General features: G+C 36.0%; 1 protein-coding gene across 6 annotated transcripts in view; it reads right to left on the bottom strand.

Moving 5' to 3' along the window:
• The window catches only part of BBS9 (Bardet-Biedl syndrome 9), a 466,532-nt gene that overhangs the window by 190,968 nt on the left and 254,558 nt on the right, over positions 1-21,006 (bottom strand). For 5 of the 6 annotated variants that reach the window (XM_017527150.2, XM_017527153.2, XM_017527151.2 and 2 more), the window contains 2 exons: positions 8,810-8,982; positions 5,103-5,255 (listed from right to left, as the gene is read on the bottom strand). In XM_017527150.2, the coding sequence (XP_017382639.1) occupies positions 5,103-5,255; positions 8,810-8,982 (326 nt within the window). The remainder of the gene's footprint in view (positions 1-5,102; positions 5,256-8,809; positions 8,983-21,006) is intronic. The other variant, XM_037737962.1, reaches the window with a different exon arrangement.

The following is a 21,006-nucleotide window of genomic DNA, read 5'->3' as shown; positions in this document are numbered from 1 at the left end:
CTATGCACTTTCAGTTTCTTTCTCTATAAACAATAATGTCCCCCTCACATGATGATTCTAAGTATTAAATGAAGTAATAAACAAAATTTACTTCAGACTCAGCAGACATCCAACAAATAAGAATTTCCTTTCTTTTCTCCTAGTTTATTTCTCAAGTCCTCCAAAAACACATTCAGGTGATTGAGAAGGTAGTATTCCAATTTTATGAATGAGGAAATTTAGGTTTCTCACTGCTAAAAAGAAGACATTCTCAACATGGTTACACTCTTCCGACATTATACCTCCAAAGCTAGAAGTAAAGCTGAAAATTCTTTCAAAAAGGATGACATTTTTCCCAAAATATTGCTTGTTTTAACTTGTATTTTAAGTTCAGGGGTACATGTGCAGGTTTGTTACACAGGTAAACTCGTGTCATGGGGCTTTGTTGCACAGATAATTTCACCACACACTTATTGGGCCTAGTACCCATTAGTTACTTTTCCTGATTATCTTCCTCCTCCTATCCTCCACCCTCCAATAGACCTCAGTGGGTGTTGTTCCCTTCTATGTGTCCATGTGTTCTCATCATTTAGCTCTCACTTATAAGCGAGAATATGTAGTATTGGATTATCTTTTTTTTTCCCCAGGGGGAGAGACGTTTTATTTTATTTTATTTTTTCCCCATTTATTTATTTTATTGCATTTTAGGTTTTGGGGTACATGTGAAGAACATGCAAAATTGTTGCATAGGAACACACATGGCAGTGTGATTTGCTGCCTTCCTCCCCATCACCTACATCTGGCATTTCTCCCCTTGCTATCTCTCCCCAGCTTCCCACCCCCCACCGTCCCTAAGTATTGGATTTTCTGTTCCTGTGTTAGTTTACTAAAGATAATGGCCTCCAACCCCATCCTTGTCTCTGAAAAGGACATAATCTTGTTCTTTTTTATGGCTGCATAAATACAACACAATTACTGAAACTGTGGTGGGCAACTGAAAAATCTTTATTCACTAGAGGCCAAATCCTTCCCTTGTAAGAATCATACTATGCTTTTCCCAGAGTGATAGTCCCAGGTCCCCTCTCCTTGCTTCAACCTTAGGCTGGCCGCAGTAAGGATGCTGGTTGTATGCTCCCAGTGGAGTATGATGCAGTAGTAGACATTATGTAGGAAAGGCATGCTAGCACAAATAAGATGGGAATGTGGCTTTGAAGGTTCCTATACAGGATACAGGAAATAACCTGCATTTGAAAATAGGGAGGGAAGTGGTTGACTTTTGCATCAAAACTCAAAATTATTACTGATGCATCTTGAAGCCAGTGACCCACCTGTTAGAAATACAGTTAAGAGGCTGCCACCCATAATAGGCCAAGAGACGGCTAATTGCGAGATGATGGTCCTAAATGAGATATCCCTTCAAGAATGGTTGCCTCATTGTCAGTTAACCAAGATGTTTGTCCCAAAAAGACGCCCTGGAGCTATCCAGAAGCGCTATCACTGATGTCCGTTGCATCCCCTTTTCTTCATCTTTGGAGAAGATGAAGAAAATGATTTGGGAGTAGGGGTAATAAGGCTGTTCCATATTTGAACTTTGCTCTGTGTTTGAACTTCCAGGTGTCTTGTTCTACTCATCAGAAAGTTGTTAGTACCTTAACAGGGCCAGGGCCAAATACATTATTTGAGGTTCCCAGAGCAAAATAAAAATACAGGGCCCCTTATTCTAAAACTATTAAGAATTTCAATATGGCTACTACAGATCACTAAACCAAAAACAGGGCTCTATGTGATTGTGCAGGTCACATGCCCATAACGCCAGTCCTGGACAAAGCTAAGACGAGACCTATTAAAAAAATTGGATAATAGATTCTATCCTTGAAAGAACTGACCATAACTAAGCACATGGACAAATAGTCTGACAGTTTTAATAGCCTAGAAACAGCACTGGTGCTCTGTTTGCATTATTTTTTATTTATTTATTTATTTATTTTTATTTGTTTGTTTTGAGGCAGGGTCTCCCACTGTCACCTAGGCTAGAATACAGAGGCACATCACAGCTCATTGCAGCCTCAACCTCCAGGGCTAAAGCAATCCTCCCACCTCAGCCTCCTAAGTATCTGGGACCACAGGTGAACATCACCACACACAGTTAATTTTTAAATTTCATGTAGAGACTGGGTCTCCCTATGTTGCTGATAGGGATCTCGAACTCTTGGGCTCAAAGGATCTTTCTGCTTCAGGCTCCCAAAGTATCAGGATTACAAGCATGAGCTACCACATCCAGCCTGCTCTGTTTCCTTTAAGCAACTCTTGACAAAACTAATTAATTTTAAGATAAATTATCTTCAGAGTCCATAGACCACAACTGCTTATGAGTGAATAAGATTTTAATGATAACAAACCTTTAAGTTTAAATGTCAAAAATATAGAAAAAAAAGACATCTTTAAGTATAGAAAACCTAAATTCAATAATTAAAACTATTAAGATGTGTCCTTTAATAAACTGTGGTTGTCCACACCACAGACTGTCCATATCATAAATTATTATGTAACCATTACAAATAGAGAAGTACATCTATGCATTAATACGCGAAGAATTTCAGTATATACTTTAGAAGAAAAAAGAGAGCTAGATTAGTACATATAGTATGATACTCTTTATGGAGTTTTTTTGCTGTTGTTGTTGTTTGCCTGATGAAACAATATTTCATTTCTACTTGCCAAAAAAAAGGGCATGGAAAGAAACAAAAACAGTAAGAATGATTACATTTCTGAGCAGATGATAAGGAACCAAGATGGGAAATTCACCATTATGCATAATGTTATAATTTTCCTTGGGAAATTATATACATGTGTTAAGTATGTCATTAAAAATTAACTAAAAGGAATTAAAATAGACTTTACTCAAGAAACTTATTGAACAATCAACGCCTCACTCTAATTTATTACACACACACACACACACACACACACATATATATATATATATATATATATACACATATAAAATAAAATTGAATGGCAAGGTACATAAAACTAAGTTAAAATACTTATAGTACTCATATTTTTCCTTCAAATGCCCATTCATTCTTTTCGTTAATCTAAAAAGAATGGGACATAACAATCTACATTCCAGTGAAAACCCATGGTTTTGATCATCTTGTCTATAAAATTACAAATTATGGAAAACCTGAACCCTGAGGCTAAGCACAAAAAATAAAAACCTCTGCACTTTAAATTTATAAAAGACAAAGTCTTACTACATAGAAAATCTGGAAAGCATTAAATCAAGCATCTTCTTCAAGATCCTTTAAATGCCGTTCTACCATTGTGTCTACAAAAACATAAAGCAGCATCGTTAAAGACAAGATTGACCATACCTTCAGCCTCAAGTATGGCAGTAGACCTCAGAATGAGACACAGAAGTGAACAAAGAAATGGAAGAAGGAAAAAGGAAAAGAAGGAAGGAAATAGAAAATAAACCAAAACAAGGAAAGTACTAAAGAGGAAAAGAGGTATGGAACAGACAGGGCATTGGTGTCTACTGACTGAAGTGTCATATAATTACCCCTGCCCCCCACTCATACACAAAATTGGCAGTCTATATTTGTGAAACAAATTTTGTAATTTCCATATGTTACGGAATATAATCTTTGCAACAACAGAGTAGTCATCGCATTTCATGGAACAAAACAGAACTACTAGGAGGGTAAGGGAATTGCCAAAAGCCACATAGCTAATAAGCAACAACACTGTGGTGTTTGAATTCCAAGCCCAGTGTTCCTTCCAATATTCTACTGCTACTGTAGACTGTCTTTTAAATTGCTACTAATTTTCAAATAACCATGAAAATTTTAAGAAACAAATGTATTATGAACAAAAACATAGTAAGCCATTTTTCTGTCCCCTAGGAAAACTAATTCTAAAAAAAAAAAAAAAAAAAAAAATCTGATTTGTCCTTTCAAAATCAACAGAATGGAGTGGGACAGGGGAGTAGGGCAGAAATATGGTGATGAAGGACCACATGAAGGAGTCCTGTGGGTGAAGGAGCTGTTCAGTGTCTAGAATGTGGTGGCAGATGCTGAACCTACACACATGATAAAATTGCACAGAACTTAATACATACACCCACATAAATGAATACAGTAAGTAAGTCAGAATAACACCTTTGGATTTCATCGGTGTCAATATACTGCTTATGGTATTATACCATAGTTTTGCAAAATGTTACATTGGAAGAAAGCAGTTAAAGAAGACATGAGATCTCTCTGTATTATTTGTTACATCTTCACAGAAATATGGAATTATCTCAATTAAAAAACTCAATTAGAAAAATCAACAGAATGTTCACATCAGCAACACTGATTTTGAAACAGGGGAGTGACATTGTAAAGAAATACAGGAATATACACTGTAGTCATTCAAAGTCTTCATTATAATCATATAAAGACATAATAGAACTGGTAGAAAGAGGCCTTCTCATGATTTTTTAAAATTTAAAATTATTTTAAAATTTAAAAATTAATTTTTAAGCCAGAGGTAATAATTTTGAATAGTTTTTGGAGAGACAGTGCCTTAAGAGTGATAGCCAGATCACCCCAGCCATGCAAATGATAAACTATGAATGGAAGGTGAGCCAAGAAGAAGAAAAAATATCTTTTGAACTAGAACTTTTTGAAATATGCTGCTTAAGAATTCCACCTCAAAATATCAACTGACATAATACTAGAAGTTTGAGTCATTTGCTTGGTAAAACAATCAGAAAATTATGGTAATAATTATGGGACATACCAAGAACTGTCTGATAATACTATCATAACAGCTACTATTTATCAAGCACATATTACATGTTTGGCATTGTTCTAGTTACATAAACGATTAAAAATCCTCACAACAACTTTGGGAGGTAATGTGTGGAAACTGATGTCACTTAAGTAATTTACCCCAGGTCATATCATTAGAAAGCAGCAGAGTTTGACTTTGAACCCAGGTTTTTTTGACTCTAAAGCTCGTGCACTGTTCACAGTTCCTTGAAGCACTTATCTTGATATTGTGGTACATGACTCTAAGGTGACAAAATAAAAGTATAGACAGTAATAGAAAACTGTTACTGACATTATACTGACCTGCTTATAGGTTCCATCTAACAAGGTGTCTAGGTGTTGAAGAGGGGCAGGGGTTTTATCTTTGAATCTTGTTAAGAGTCGGCGTTGAATGGCCCGAAATTGCACAGCTCTCTCAGATAAGAGTTCTTCTAATTTTTCACCATTTATCCGTAGCTGCAATGAAGAATTTCTTAAATTGAGATTAAATGGACACAAAAAACATGTTTAAAGAAAAAATATACACAATGATAATAAAAAGAGTAATGAAAAAATGTAAATGTATTATAGAGTTAAAGTAATGAAAACAATGCGGTATTTGGTACAAGACTCACTAATTCACAGATAATACACTGGAATAGATCAAATGGAAAATTTGTAAAGGTTATCCAGTATCACTGGAAGAAAAACAATCATTTAATAGGTGGTTTTCAATAAATGGTTACATGAGAAAAAATAGAAATCTTTTCCCATTCTTTACAGCAAAATTAATGCAGAGATTAAAAGTTTAGACACAATAAAAGCATTAGAATAATCAGAATTTTAAAAATAATCTTGGTATAGGAAAGGTCTTTATTAGTGTAAGTCAAAAGCTAAAAGCCACATGCACACACACACAAACACACCCTTTATGAATTATTAACTTAAAAAAACATTTAATTCAAAATGATTTTTAAAAATTATAAAGAAAATAAGACAAATAGCAAACTGCAAAAAATAATAGCAACAACTACAAAGTCATGCCCATATCTAAAAGCATGTACAAATCAATGAGAAAAAAACCACAACCCAATAGAAATCAGTAGGGAATCAGCAACAATACAATAGAAAAATGGGCAAAGTTTTACATAAAAGTTAAAACAAATAGCTCTTAAATATAGAGCCTTAGCTCTAACAATCCCACTTCTAGAAATGTATCCTAGACAGATACTTGCAGAAAGTAATGTATATATAAGGATATTCATTATAAAATTGTTTGATCTATTATCATAGTAAGACATTATTAATAATCAAAATTCCTATCAATAGGGGAAACAGTTAAAGAGGAAAAACTACTCTGCAAGACTACTAGGGTGCTGATATGCAATGCTGTCCAAAGATGATAAATGAAAACAAAGCAAAACGATACAAATAGTATGTATAATGTGCTACCATTCATTATTTTTTATTTTAAAAAAAGAAACCTATATATTAGCATAGTTGTTACTGCATAGGATTTTTCTAGAAAGATATACAAGAAACTGGACACCAAAGAAGAGACTGAGTGGCTGGGGAATTAGAATCATTAACGACACTTTTCACTGTAAGCCACCTCATTTAAGTTAATATTGTTAAAAGAAAGCTAGTCAAAGTCACAGGGTAAAGGAACACTTCATAAAATCGGGTCATGTGAATCACTAATTTAACTTTACAAAACAGTAATAAACTAGCTGAAATAAATATCATATTCAAAATGCTCAGAAGTCAAACATATCAGTCTATATTTCTAGTAATAACCCAAATTCCTTACCCTTACAGTGCATGCATTCTACAATTACATGTGAAATAAAAGTAACTTGGAATTTTAGCCTTTTTTAAATCCCAGTTTTAGAAGTACTCAGTAGCTAACTAAATCAAAGAATATTCTCTTGAGGAAAAAAACGCCAATAATTAAGTAATGAAAATATTTTTAAATGAAGTTTTAAAAAGAACATTAATGTAATTATAATTCATTCTACTAATTGTATAATTTACTGCTATAATAATGTATTTCCTGTATTAAAAATATTTTTAAATAATGTTTTTAAAAGAACATTAACCTAATTACCAATATTCATTCTTCTAATTGTATAATTTACTGATATAATAATTTATTTCCTGAATTTTTGATACATCGAAAAATTAAAAAGATATTCTCAATACTCAGACTATCAAACAAGTTATCTTTCCTTTGAATGTGTAACCAAGTAGCAGTGATTGAAATGTCTTCACATGTCAGAATTTCAATGCTTAACAAATATTTACTGATCCCAGAGCCAAACCCTGGTCCAGGCACTAGAAATTAAAGCAATGAATGAAGCAGACAAAAATTTCTGCCTTCATGAAGCTTACGCTCCAAGGGACACTTGGACTCCAAAAGCCATCTCCATTCAAAGTTTAAAATATTACTAAGGGCTGAAAGCAGAGAAAGGAGACACAGAGCAAAGGAAGCATAAACATGCCCCCCTTAATTTATGTGTATAATAAATGAAAGTGCTTGTCCTTTACCAAATTCTCTAAGTTCTTCCTCAGAAAAGACGCACCCCTGAAGTAGAAACTCCAGGGAGTTACTTGCTAGCCAGAAAGTATGAAGGGAAACTTGTATGTCAAACTTATTAGTCAATAAGTCAATAGAATCTATTGTTAGTCAATAGTAGCTAATATTCTCTATTTCAAATATTACAAATATGTAATTAGTGTAGTCTTTCTATGGACTCTTTCACAAATCACTAGAATTCAGTTTCCAACACTGAAGCAAGAATTTCTTAAAATATATCCCAGAGAATTGCAAAGATTCTCAACCCTTATGATACCTAAACATACTCTAGCACACTGTCAATTTTCATGCTACAATTTGATCAAAGGCATGAGTCCCTAGAAAATATTTTCATCACAGATTCTCATCATAGATGAGAAATTATGACATAATTAATCATAATTTGATTGTGTACACCTGAAATTTTCTCTTTATGTTCACACTGCATTAAAAGAAGTCTCCATAGCTCAAAGTCAGTGCTATTAGAATGTTCAATGGTTGACTGACAAATTATATGACTAGTAATTCTCTTTTTCCTTCTCTCTCTCTTTCACACACACACATACACACACACACACACACACATACATACACACACACGCACACTCCTAAACTGAAATGTAGTCCCCGAGAACCAATGCTTACTTCGATAATGTTCGAAATTCTCTCAAAATTCCTCTTTTGTATTGTCTATAGAGTCTGTTTATAGACTATATAAGTGGAGCCTGATGCTCCATTTATTTTAATATACAGGACTTTTAAAAAACAATGACTGTCACTGTCAAATCCATTCACAAAACAAGTATTTGGCTAGTCTCAAACATCAAATCAATCTTCAAAGGATAAAGACATGTCACCATTGAGATACTCAATGAAATCTAACATAGGCTCTGAAGGCACTTCCAAAGAAGAAATGCAAAACATTCAGAGCAACAAAGCTGTTAGATCTCATTTATTCATATATTTAATCATTCAGTATTTACTAAGCACCCACTGTGCCAGATACTGGGAAATATTTTAAGTGTTAACCCTCATTCAGATGCAGAAGTTCTGGTATGCTTGTTAAAAAAGAAAAAGAAAAATCACTTTACTTTATAATCACACCTCATTTATGGCCTGCTAGAATTAGTTAGCCAAATGGCTGCCGATAAGCTCAAATAGTTTTAACACTGGATTATTGGGGTCAAGGGTTAAGTCTCCATGTGGGAGAATTAAATCAGCTCTGTTCCAGGGCCAGATGACATGGTTAGCTCCAGGCAGCCACTCTGTAAATGTCTGTAACTGATCACAAACTGGGCAAGTGGGCAGGAATGGATTCACGAAATCCAACATCCACATAAGAATAACAACTAAAAGCGTACAGCCTGATGGTATGTATACAGAATTCTTCTATAGCATCTGTTTCTCTTTCATATATTTAAGGATTATAGATTATGTGGGTTATCATTATACATACCTCAAAATGATCATCAATCAACTCAAAATATTCTTGAAGGGGCATAGATCCAGAAAAAGAACATGCAAAATCTTTGACTCCCTGTTTTTCGAAATATTCTTGAAGGCGAAGGATAAGCTCACTGGTTATGAGCCAAAGATCTTCAAATTGTTCACTCTGAATGCGATATCGTTCTGAGAGAAAAAAATATTAAGGACAAATGCTTAGTAACACAGAATTACTAGATAAAGCTACATGAACTGCCACTAACCCTGACTTTAAAAGTTCAAAGATTTCATTTTTGTAACATAGATATGGTTCTACTGGCTTGATAAAAATACTTTTACTGCTTCATTGCTCCATGCATCAATCACTTAACACTTTCAAATCTAATTCCAAAGGTAGGTGGTTATAATAGAAAACTGTAACGTATGGTCCTTTTCATTATATATCTTACAATTGGTTTCAGTACAATAAAAAACACCCAAACTTGGGTCCTTTAAAAAGGCCTGTATTTAAAAAGAAACATCCATTGCAAGAATACAATTTGTTATCATTAGCATCATTTCAAAATACTAAAGTGAAATAAAATTTATCCTATATAAAATTCAATATCTTAGATACTGTAATCAGCATAAATCACTGTAATCATGATCTAAGTTTTCTATTTTTCTAATAGTTCTTTCATTTGAAGAGAAATTTTGCAGTCAGACTCTTTTCTAAATATAAATCTTGTTTCCCTTTACTCCCTGAGACCTCAGCTCCACTGCTCGAAGATGGCCAATTTCTAGCTATTCTCTACCCTGAAAATGATGACAACAGTCATGACAATGATGATAAGAGAGGTGGTAATAACAACATCTATGATAAGAACAGCTATTATTTGTTGGGCACAAACTGTGTACCAAACACTGTGATTGCAAAAGCCCCTTTTTTTACAAAGCAAAATGAAGCACAGAAAGGTTCAGAGACTTGCCAAAGATCAAAAGCAATTAAATGCCAGTGCTAGAATAGTTCATATCCTTCTGTCTAAATCCTGCCTCTTCATCAGGACCTGGTTTTAATCTCATCTGCTCAAATCTTGATCTCCCTAATATCCATAGGAGCTCAATCTGCACCAGCCACATTTTATGCACTTTAAGTTCACTTTCTCATTTAAACCCCAACAGTCCTATGGGAGAAACAGTGTTACTAGCCAGTTAGTACTGGAACGCTAGATATTAATCTTAACTGACTTAAAACATTGTGTCTTCCTGAATTTATATAGAGATTTACTATGTCTACAGTTCACCAGGTACTTAACTAAATAAAACCATGCATTCTTATATAACTTCCCAGATTATTACATTTGGTGTCTTTAAAGGAATTTATACACTTTTTTTTTTTGAGACAGGGTCTCACTCTATCGTCTAGGCTGGAGTGCAGTGCTATAATCTCAGTTCACTGCAACCTCCTCCTCCCAGGTTCAAGTGATTCTCATGCCTCAGCCTCTGGAGCAGCTGGGATTGTAGGTGCCCTCCATGACACCCAGTAAATTTTTGCATTTTTAGTAGAGATGGAGTTTCACCATGTTAGTCAGGCTGGTTTCGAACTCCAGACCTCAAGTGATCTTCCCAAAGTGCTGGGATTACAGGCATGAGCCACAGCACCAGGTCAGGAATTATACCCTTTTGTGATATCTAGGACTAAGTCCTCTATTCCACTTAATTCACTGCTTATTGACCATCTATTATGTAGATGTCATAAAGAGGCACAATGGGAGTACAAAGATGAACTCAGTCTTCTTGCTTAAGGAATCTAAGATCTAGCTAGAGTAGCATGATACATGGACATATAAAATATGTATGTGCCCCATGGCACCATGGTAAATTTTATAATTACGTCCTCAGATTGGTTCTTAGGACTTCAATTTGTCATCTCCATCCAGAATTCAAGAATATATCTCCTCTCACTCCTCATAATTCCCTTTTACAGTGATAAAAAGAATAAAATATACTGGGTATTCCTGTCACAGTCCATGCAAACACCCTGGTCTTTGTGGCTGAAGTCATTCCCCATTCCCCTTTAAGCTTCCCCAGCCCTCCCTTTACCCCAGTCTTATTCTGGATGCTGAATTCTGCCCATGATGCTGATTAAGTGTTTTCATCATTCAAAGATAATATTTTTTAAAATAAATGCCACTGAATATTTACTTTTTTAAATAAATGCCACTGAAGTTGAAGTTTTAATGCTTTAGAGACAGCACAGTTGTGATGGGGCAGAGGTAGAGAGGTAGACAGAATAACGATGATAAAGTACAGTATAAGAACCTTTTAAATCTAGTCTTATCCACACTAAGCTTGATGTATTATCCCTAGACTAGTATTATTTACTTTCATTCGTTTATGTAACTCAATGCAAGATGCTAGGAATAAAATCAGCAATATGGGAAGAAGAGCTTCTGCCCTCAAGGAGCTCCCAGAAGACTTAGAAAGACAGCCTGATAGAAACAGACTGAACACTACTTCTGCCATCACTCTTCTGCCATAACTGGTTCAGGATCAACCATTAGGGTTGACCTTGACACAGGGTGTCAGGACTTCCCCCTAGAAGATATACTACTATTTTCAAGTATAGGAAGGCCTATAACATAACAGAAGAATTAGACAAAACAGCTAGGGAGATGCAAAGGGCACAATTAGTGATAAGAACTATACTAACAATGATAGATGTTCACAGCTGCCTCAAGAAAAGCTGCCATTGAAAGTGTTTTTCAGGCTCTGAACTCCCTGGTCTTTGGTATTTCCTTGAAAGTCCACCTGTGAGCAGCAGAACTCAGTGTGAAAGAAAGGTCATTTCATGAGGTACAGAACTGTCTGTTCCTCCCTTTGTCCTGGAACAGATATTTAGTACCAGCTCAGTACTGTCCCTCGGTGTTGTTTCAGCCATTTGTTCCCTCCTGGGGCAGATGTTTGGCTTCTAGCTTGGGGCTACCTCCAGGATCCTTATCTTTATGTTTGTCTGTCCATCCTGGGAAACCCGCATCTAGGCCCACATAACACCCTAGGCTTCTAGGAGTAACTGAGTTTGGCCAACTGTTTCTCTTTTCACAGCTTTGTGATCTCCCAGAACACTGGCTTCAAATCCTGTTGTACCAGGCCTTGTGGATGTAGCAGATATGGATGAAAAAGTTGCACACTGCAGTGGTCCTGGCCTGAGAAGGCAGTGAGATGTGGTAATGGTTCTTGAAGTCACAAAGCCAGATGTGGTGGTGGTAGCAGGCGTGGGCCAAATTGCTCAAGATACATATATTGGCACTGCCACAATTGAACACAGTTACCCTCACTGCAGGCAACTTCTGCAGAGCCACAATCTTCATGATAAGTGTGTTGTCCCCCACAGAGACCTACACCTGTGGCAGAGATTCTGTACTGCGAAGTCCAGGCAGGGGCCCATATCCTCCCACTACACCCTCTGCAGCAAGTAACAGCTCTTGTCCAGGGTAGGTAATTCCTTCCAGGCTTGGAACTCTGTCAATAGTGTCACATCCACCTCCTTGCCCAAGGTAAGGGAATGTCTCACAGTGGGACACAAGGCCAAGGAGAGGGCACTGCTGGTGCATTTAGGCTGGAGGTGGGCCCTTGTAGGGCCCACCCTTAGTGGGGCTCAGCAGGTGCAGGTGGAGCTTGCAATTGGGAGAGGTGGGTTTGGACATGATGACCAGTGTCTTCAAGGCTGTCACCTCTGCCTGCAGCATGCCTATCTTTCCCCATGCCTCCTCATTCAGCTGCTTTTCTAACATTGTCTACTTAATGTTGGCTTCCCACACCATCTTGTGGGCTTCCTCAAACAGACTGGCTGTTGGCTCCTCCAGCTCCTGTGTGCTCCTGCATTAGGAACAGCTGATCACAGTCTTCATCCTTCAGCTGCAGCTCCTTCTGGGTTTTGTGCAGCTTCTCCTTCAGGAGCTCAGAGCCGTTCTTGTGAATCCCTATGGAGATCCTGTAGGAATACCTGCCAAAAGCATTCGAGAAGCACTCCCACCAGGTTCATAAGGTTAGACAGGATCCTTTACAACTCCCAGATTCCGAGATTTCTGTTTTAATTTGCTCTTTCTGTTCACATATCCGTACCTTTAAATAAAACACTTAAAACAATGCTTGACATATTAAGCACTCAATAAATGTTAATTATTATCATTACTGTTTTCATTACTTTCACCAATTTATTTTAAAATAAAGGGCAGAGATATCATAAATTTCTTTGGACCTACATAGCACCTAGCTAATCAAGTAACTTTCATATAGCAGATACAAAACAAGTATCTTTAATAAAATATGTTCTCTTTATCATAGAATTTGCTGTCATTTCAAACACAGCTATAAATTTTTACAGAAATTTTATAGTGCTAATTTTTCAAAGAAAATTCAATTCATTCAGTTTCTGAAAGAATTCTGAATAACCTTCCACATGCAGATAGAAAAACTTGGGGTTAGCCTAAATATATATAAAGAGTAAAATTTCTTATATATGAAATAAAATAATGCTGTAGACAGGAATTTATTCCATTCAACTATAAATCTTCAATTAAAATGTATTACTATATCTTTAAAAAAATAAATATAAACAACTAGGATTATTATGGTATGTTTAAAACAATGGTATCATCTGGCCCCAGAAATAAAAAGACACATATATAATTCAAGGTACCTGAATGAAGTAAAGGAGCAAGCCCTGGAAAAACCTATGGAAGAGCATTACAAGCCAAGGGAACTGTAAGGACAAAGGCACTGAGGCAGAAATGTGCTTATAGAACACAGTGGAGTAGCAATTTTTATGCCGCACTATAACAAGACATTATACCAGGTTTTGTTAAATCACCCATGTAGGTACTGCAGAAACATCTGGAAACAAAGCACATTCAGGTATGTCCAGGCAAGCCCATCCACCATAAGTTAATGTGAAAATTGATCAGAATTTACCATTGGGGAAAGACATGGACATGATTCTCAGCAGAACGCCAATGGTATATGCAAGCTTAGGTGGCCAGAGCTGAGTTCTTGGTGAGGATAGACAAACCCAATTAGGACCTACTTCAATACCTCAGTGAAACTGCTAGGCTGAGTCTTCACTCACAGTTTACACTGGGCATACGTGCTGTACAAAAGAAAATGGAGGATGCTGTGGGCTAACCAAGAAAGGAAGCAGTGCCCTTAACTTTTCCCCCAAGAGAGGTCAAATGTCTGCCTCAGCTGCCTATGGAGCTCTTTCCTTTTATTGTACTGACAAACAAAAAAATCTCTGACAAAATGAAATGTGAACAATTCTAAGCTGTTCTCTTCTCCTTTTATACAAAATTAGATTATCTCAACAGAGGCCTATGAGCTCTCTGAAAGACCCATCTCAATACCCCATATTGGGCAAAGACTTCCCTCTCTAAAGATAAAGTAACAAAGAAATATAATGTGCAGTAGGTTTAAAGGAAAAGAGAAATCAAAGGGATGAAATTCTCTTTATAACAGAGAGGTAATGGAAGACAGTTCTTCTCTATAGTTTCAATAAGACTCAAGGTAACACTGCTTTTATTCATTTATTCAGAAAATATTGCTGAGTGATAAGTGCTAAGGAGACAACGTGAACAACATATACATGATCCTGGTCCTCATTCTAGTGAGAAAGGCAGAAAATAAACAAGTGAATAACATATGAAACAGACCTTATGAAAATACTATGATGCAGAAACAGAGTACGGTGATAAAGACAAACGGGTGTCCTTTCTTGAGATACTATGCAGGAAAGGCCACATTGAGAACGTGACATCAGAGATGGTACTAATGGTAATGAAATACCATTAGTACAAAAGGATGAAAATAATATTAGCAGCCAAAATTTACCTAGCACTTACAATGCGTCAGGGAATGATTATGTGCCTTTTAGGGGTTATTTCATTGGATTCATATATAATATTATAGAACTATTTTATGGCCATTTAATGAATTTTTAATGATTATATAATTTTTCCAAAGTCATTCAGAAGAATTTTAAGCTAGAGCTGGGATCTAAACTATCAATTTGAGTCTATACCTCAGATTCCTAATGATTTTGTACATAAAGCTTGAACCTTAAAGATGGGGAAAACATTCCACGTGGAGTGAGTGGCAAATACAATGACTCAGGGCAAAAAAAGTCAGACATGTCCTAAGAAGTGAAAGGACAGAGTGACAAAGTACTCCTACATAAGGTTGGACATTAGGCCAGAATTGGAACATACAGGGAGACCTTTAAGTGTTGGTGAAGAGTTTGGGTATTATTATAAATGCAAAGACTCTAAAGCTGAAGGATGGCATGATATAATTTGTTAGTGTAGTTTCTGTTACAAGACCCACCAAGTGTAAAATGAAGTGCAAAGGGGAAAAATGATCTTACAGTTAGAACATCATAACCATGGACCAAGTAACAGATTGTGATGCCAAGTGCAGCAATCAAAGAAATCACGTTAGGAAGGGAAGCCCTAGTTTCTCAGGCCTCCTACTAAGACAAAAAACCTTACACATCTAAGAAAATTTTAAACCTACAACTTTAATAAAAATAAATTATCCAGTCTTCAATTTCTCCATCAACATAAAGAAGAAAATAAAACATACTTCACAGGTTGTTTCAGAGATCAAATATAATGCTGGATGGAAGAGATCCATACAAATGAAATTTATCTTTGTATTATTATAATTAGATCGAACAAAAATTAGATGCTCAAAAATGTTGGCTGAAAATATTAAAACTATGTGATATGAAAAATGCAGACTGAAAAATGGGCAAAAGCAAAAAGTCAAAAAAAAAAGTCAAATACGACAACATTTTTAGATACATAATAGGTATGCTACTGTGACCAAGTATAATACGTTAATGTCACCAAATGGTAAAAATGTGAAAATGAACATCCACTTTACAGAGATGAGAAGGAACCAGTGCAAAAATTCCACCAACTAAAATGGCCAGAGTTATGTTCTTTCCTCCAAAGGATCATACTAGTTCCACAGCAAGGAATCCTAACTGGGCTGAGACAGCTAGAATGACAGAAATAGAATTCAGAATATAGACAGAAGTAACACCATTGTGACTTAGGGGAATGTCAAAACCCAATCCAAGGAATCTAAGAATAGCAATAAAACGACACAGGAGCCAACAGACAAAATAGCCAGTATAAAAAAGAACCTAACTGACATGATTTAGCTGAAAAACATAACACAAGAATTTTATAATGTAATCACAAGCATTAATAGCAAAACAGACGAGTCTTAAAAAAGGGTCTCCGAGCTTGAAGACTGACTGAAATAAGATAGTCAGACAAAACTAAAGAAAAAAGAATGAAAAGAAATCAAAAAGACCTCTAAGAAATTTAGGATTATGTAAACAGGCCAAATCTAGGAATCACTGGTGTCCCTGGAAGAGATGCAGAGAAAGCAAGCAACTTAAAAAACATATTTCAGGATATCATCCATGAAACTTCTCCAACCTTGCTGGACAGGCCAACATTCAAATTCAGGAAATGCAGAAAACCTCTGTGAAATACTACGCAAAAAGACCATCCCCAAGACACATATCATCAGATTCTCCAAGGTCAAAATTAAATTTAAAAATGTTAAAAACAGCTAGAGAAAAAGGGCAGATCACCTAAAAAAAAAAAAGGACCTCATCCAGCAGAAACCCTCCAAGCCAGAACAGATTGGGGGCCCATATTAAACATTCATTAAAAAAAATCTAACGAAGAATTTCATATGCAGCCAAATTAAGCTTCATAATTGAAGGAGAAATAAGATCCTTTTTAGACAAGCAAATGCTAAGAGAACTTGTTACCACTACACCTGCCTTACAAGAGCTCTTAAAAGGAATGCTAAATATGGAAAGGAAAGGCTGTTATCAACCAATTTAAAAAAAAAAAAAAACACACACAGACAGACCACTGACACTATAAAGCAACTGCACAAACAAGTCTGCATAATAACCGGCTAACAACACAACGACAGGACCAAATCCACACATATCAATACTAACCTTGAATGTAAATAGGCTAACTACGGCAATTGAAAAGCACAGAGTGGTATGACTGAATTAGGTATGATGTCTTGAAGTGACTCATCTCACACACAATGACACCACTCATAGGCTCAAAATAAAGGAATGGAGAAAAACTTACCAAACAGAAATCAGAAGAAAGCAGTGGTTACAATCCTAACTTCAGACAAAAACAGACTTTAAACCAACAAAGATCAAAAAATACAAAGATGGGCATTACATAATGGTAAAGGGTTCAACTCAAGAAAAAGACATAACTATCCTAAATATACAACCACACAACAGAGGAGCACCCAGATTCATAAAGCAAGTTCTCAGACACCTACAAAGAGGCTTAGACTCCCACAAATTAACAATTGGAGACTTCACCACCACCCTGACAGTATAAGACAGATCATCGAGACAGAAAATTAACAAAGATATCCAGAACCTAAACTCAACATATGACCAAATGGACCTAATGACATCTAAAAAACTCTCCACCCCAAAACAACAGAAGAAACATTCTACTCATTGCCATATGCAACATACTCTAAAATCAACCACACAATTGGACATAAAACAATCCTCAGGAAATTTTTTTTAAAAATCATACCAATCACACTCTCAGACCACAGTGCAATACAAACAGAAATCAAGATTAAGGAAATCACTTAAAACCATTCAATTCCATGGAAATTAAAGAATCTGCTCCTGAATTACTTGGGTAAGTAATGAAATCAGGGCAGAAATGAAGAAGTTTTTTAAAACTAATGAGAAAAGATACAATATATAGAATCTATGGGTCACAGCTAAGGCAGTTTGTTAAGAGAAAAATTTATAGCAATATACACACTTAGAAAGATCTTAAATTAACAACCTAACATCACAACTAAAAGAGCTAGAGAAGAGCAAACCAATTCAAAAGCTAACAGAAGACAACAAATAACCAAAATAAGAACTGAACTGAAGGAAATTGAGACACACACACACACACATACAAACACACACACACACACACACACACACACACACACACGCAAAAGATCAAAGAAATCAAGAGCTAGTTTTTGGAAAAACTGGTAAGACAGACCACTAGAGCTAGACTAATAAAGAAGAAAAAAGATCCAAATAAACACAATTAGAAATGACAAAGGGGATGTTACCACTGACTTCACAGAAATTTAAAAAACACACATACACAAAAAAACTATCAACTACTATGAACACCTATGTGCACAAAAACTAGAAAATCTAGATGAAATGGATAAATTCCTAGGCACAAACATCTTCCCAAGACTGAACCAGGAAGAAATTGAATCCGTGAATAGACCGACAACAAGTTCTAAAATTGAATCAGTAATAAAAAACTTACCAACCAAAAAAAGCCCAGGAGGAGAAAGATTCACAGCTGAATTCTACCAGATGTATAGAGAAAACTTGATACCATTCCTGCCGAAACTATTCCAAAAAGTTGAGAAGGAAGGAATCCTTCCCAACTCATTCTATGAAGCCAGGATTATCCTGAGAGCAAAACCCGACATATGCATAACAAAAAAGAAAACATGAGGCCAACATCTTTGATGAAGACAGATGCAAAAATCCTCAAAAATACTAGCACACCAAAACACTAATCCACCACAATCAAGCAGGCTTTATTCTGGGATGTAAGGTTAATTCAACATGTACAAATCAATAAATGTGATTCATCACATACAGAGAGCTAAAGACAAAAGCCACATGATCGTTTCAGCAGATGAAGCAAAGGCTTTCAATAAAATTCAACATCCTTCATGTTAAAAATCCTTAATAAACTAGGCATTGAAGAAACATACTTCAAACTAGTAAAAGACCCTTATGACGAACCTATAGCCAACACCATACTGCATGGGTAAAGACTGGAGGCATTCACAAAATCAATCACATTTATTGATTTCTATATGTTGAACTAACCTTGCATCCCAGGGATAAAGCCTACTTGATCATGGTGGATTAGTGTTTTGGTGTGCTAGTATTTTTTGAGGATTTTTGCATCTGTCTTCATCAAGGATATTAGCCTAAAGTTTTCTAAAAGCATTCCATTTGAAAACTGACACAAGACAAGGATTCCCTCTCTTACCACTCCTATTCAACATAGCATGGGAAATCCTGGTCAGAGCAATCAAGCAATAAAAGAGGGGAGAGAGGAGAAGGAGGAAAGGAGAGGGGAGGAGAGGGGAAAGGGGAGAGGGGGGAGGGGAGAGCGGAGCGGGGAAAAGGAAAGAAAAGGGAAAGGGAAAAAGAAAAAGAAAAGGAAAGGAAAAGAAGAAATGAAATGAAGTGAAAAGAAATGAAATGAAATGGCATCCAAATAGTCCAAATAGAAAGACAGGAAGTCAAAATATCCTGTTGGCAGGCAACATGATTCTATATCTAGAAAACTCTATAGCCTGGGCTCAAAAACTCCTGAAGCTGATAAACAACTTTTAGCAAAGTCTCAGGATATAAAATCAACATACAAAAATCACTACCATTCCTACATACCAATACCATCCAAGCCAAGAGCCGAATCAGGAACACAATCCCATTCATAATTACCACAAAAAGAAAAAAAAATATCTAGAAATACACTTAAAAAGGGAGGTGAAAGATCTCCAAAATAGGAATGACAAAACACTGTTCAGATAAATCAGAGATGACACAAAGACATGGAAAAACATTCCATGATCATGGACAGGAAGAATCAGTATCATCAAAATGGCCTTACTACCCAAAGCAGTTTACAGATTTAACACTATTCCTATCAAACAACCAATGACATTCTTCACAGAGCTAGAAAAAAATATTTTAAACTCCATATGGAAAAAAAAAGATAACAAATAGCCAAGGTAATCCTAGGCAAAATGAACAAAATTGGAAGCATCACAATGCCCTATTTCAAACTATAGTACAGGGCTACAGTAACCAAAACAGAATGGTACTGGTACAAAAACAGACACATAGACTAACAGAACAGTAGAGAGAGCACAGAAATAATGCTGCACACTTTCAACCATCTAGTCTTCAACAAAGCTGACAAAAACACACAATAAAGGAACATCTATTCAATAAGTGGTGCTGGAATAACTGGCTAACAATATGTGAAAGATTGAAACTGGACCCCTTCCTTACACCATATACAAAAATCAACTCAAGATGGGTTGAAGACTTCAATGTAAAACCAAGATCTATAAAAACCCTGGAAGACAACCTAGGAAATATCATTCTGGCCATAGGAATTGGTAAAGATTTCATGACAAAGATACCAAAAGCAACTGCAACAGAAGCAAATATTGACAAATGGGATCTAATTAAACTAAATAACTTCTGGACAGCAAAAGAAACTATCAACAGAATATACAAATGACCTACAGGATGAGAGGAAATATTTGTAAACTATGCACTGGGAAAAGGTCTAATATCCAGAATCTATAAGGAACTTAAAACAAATTTACAAGAAAAAAAAAGCAACCCCATTAAAAAGTGAACAAAGGATATGAACACTTTTCAAAAGAAGACATACATATAGCCAACAAGCATATAAAATAATGCTCAATATCACCAATCATTAGAGAAGCCAAAATAAGATACCATGTAACACGAGTCAAAGTGCTAACATTAAAAATAAGTCAAAAAATAACAGAGGCTAGCAAGATTGCAAAGAAGAAAGAATGCTTATAAACTGCTGGTGGGAGTATAAATCAGTTTGACCCTCGTGGAAAGCAGTGTGGCAATTCCTCAGAAAACTAAAAACATAACTGTCACTTGACCCAGCAGTCCCATTACTGGATAGATACCAAAAGGAATATAAATCGTTTTGCCATAAAGATACATGCACACATATGTTCACTGCAGCACTATTCACAATAGCAAAGACAAAGAATCAACCTAACTGTCCACTGACAATAAATGGGATAATGGAAATGTGGTAGGTATACAGCATAGAATACTATGCAGCCATAATAAAGAATAAGATCATGTCCTTCACAGGAACATGGATGAAGGTGGTGGCCATTATTCCCAGCAAACTAATGCAGGAACAACGACAACAACAAACAAATACTGCGTGTTCTCACTTATAAGTAGGAGCCAAATGATGAGAACACATGGACACAAAGAGAGAAATAAGGGGCACTGGGGCCTACCTCAGGGTGGAGGGTGGAAGGAAG

The sequence above is a fragment of the Cebus imitator genome, unplaced genomic scaffold (assembly GCF_001604975.1).
Source record: "Cebus imitator isolate Cc_AM_T3 unplaced genomic scaffold, Cebus_imitator-1.0 Scaffold45, whole genome shotgun sequence".
Lineage (NCBI taxonomy): Eukaryota > Metazoa > Chordata > Mammalia > Primates > Cebidae > Cebus > Cebus imitator.
The sequence above is the reverse complement of the archived record's forward strand: the minus strand, read 5'-3'. Positions and strand labels throughout refer to the sequence as shown.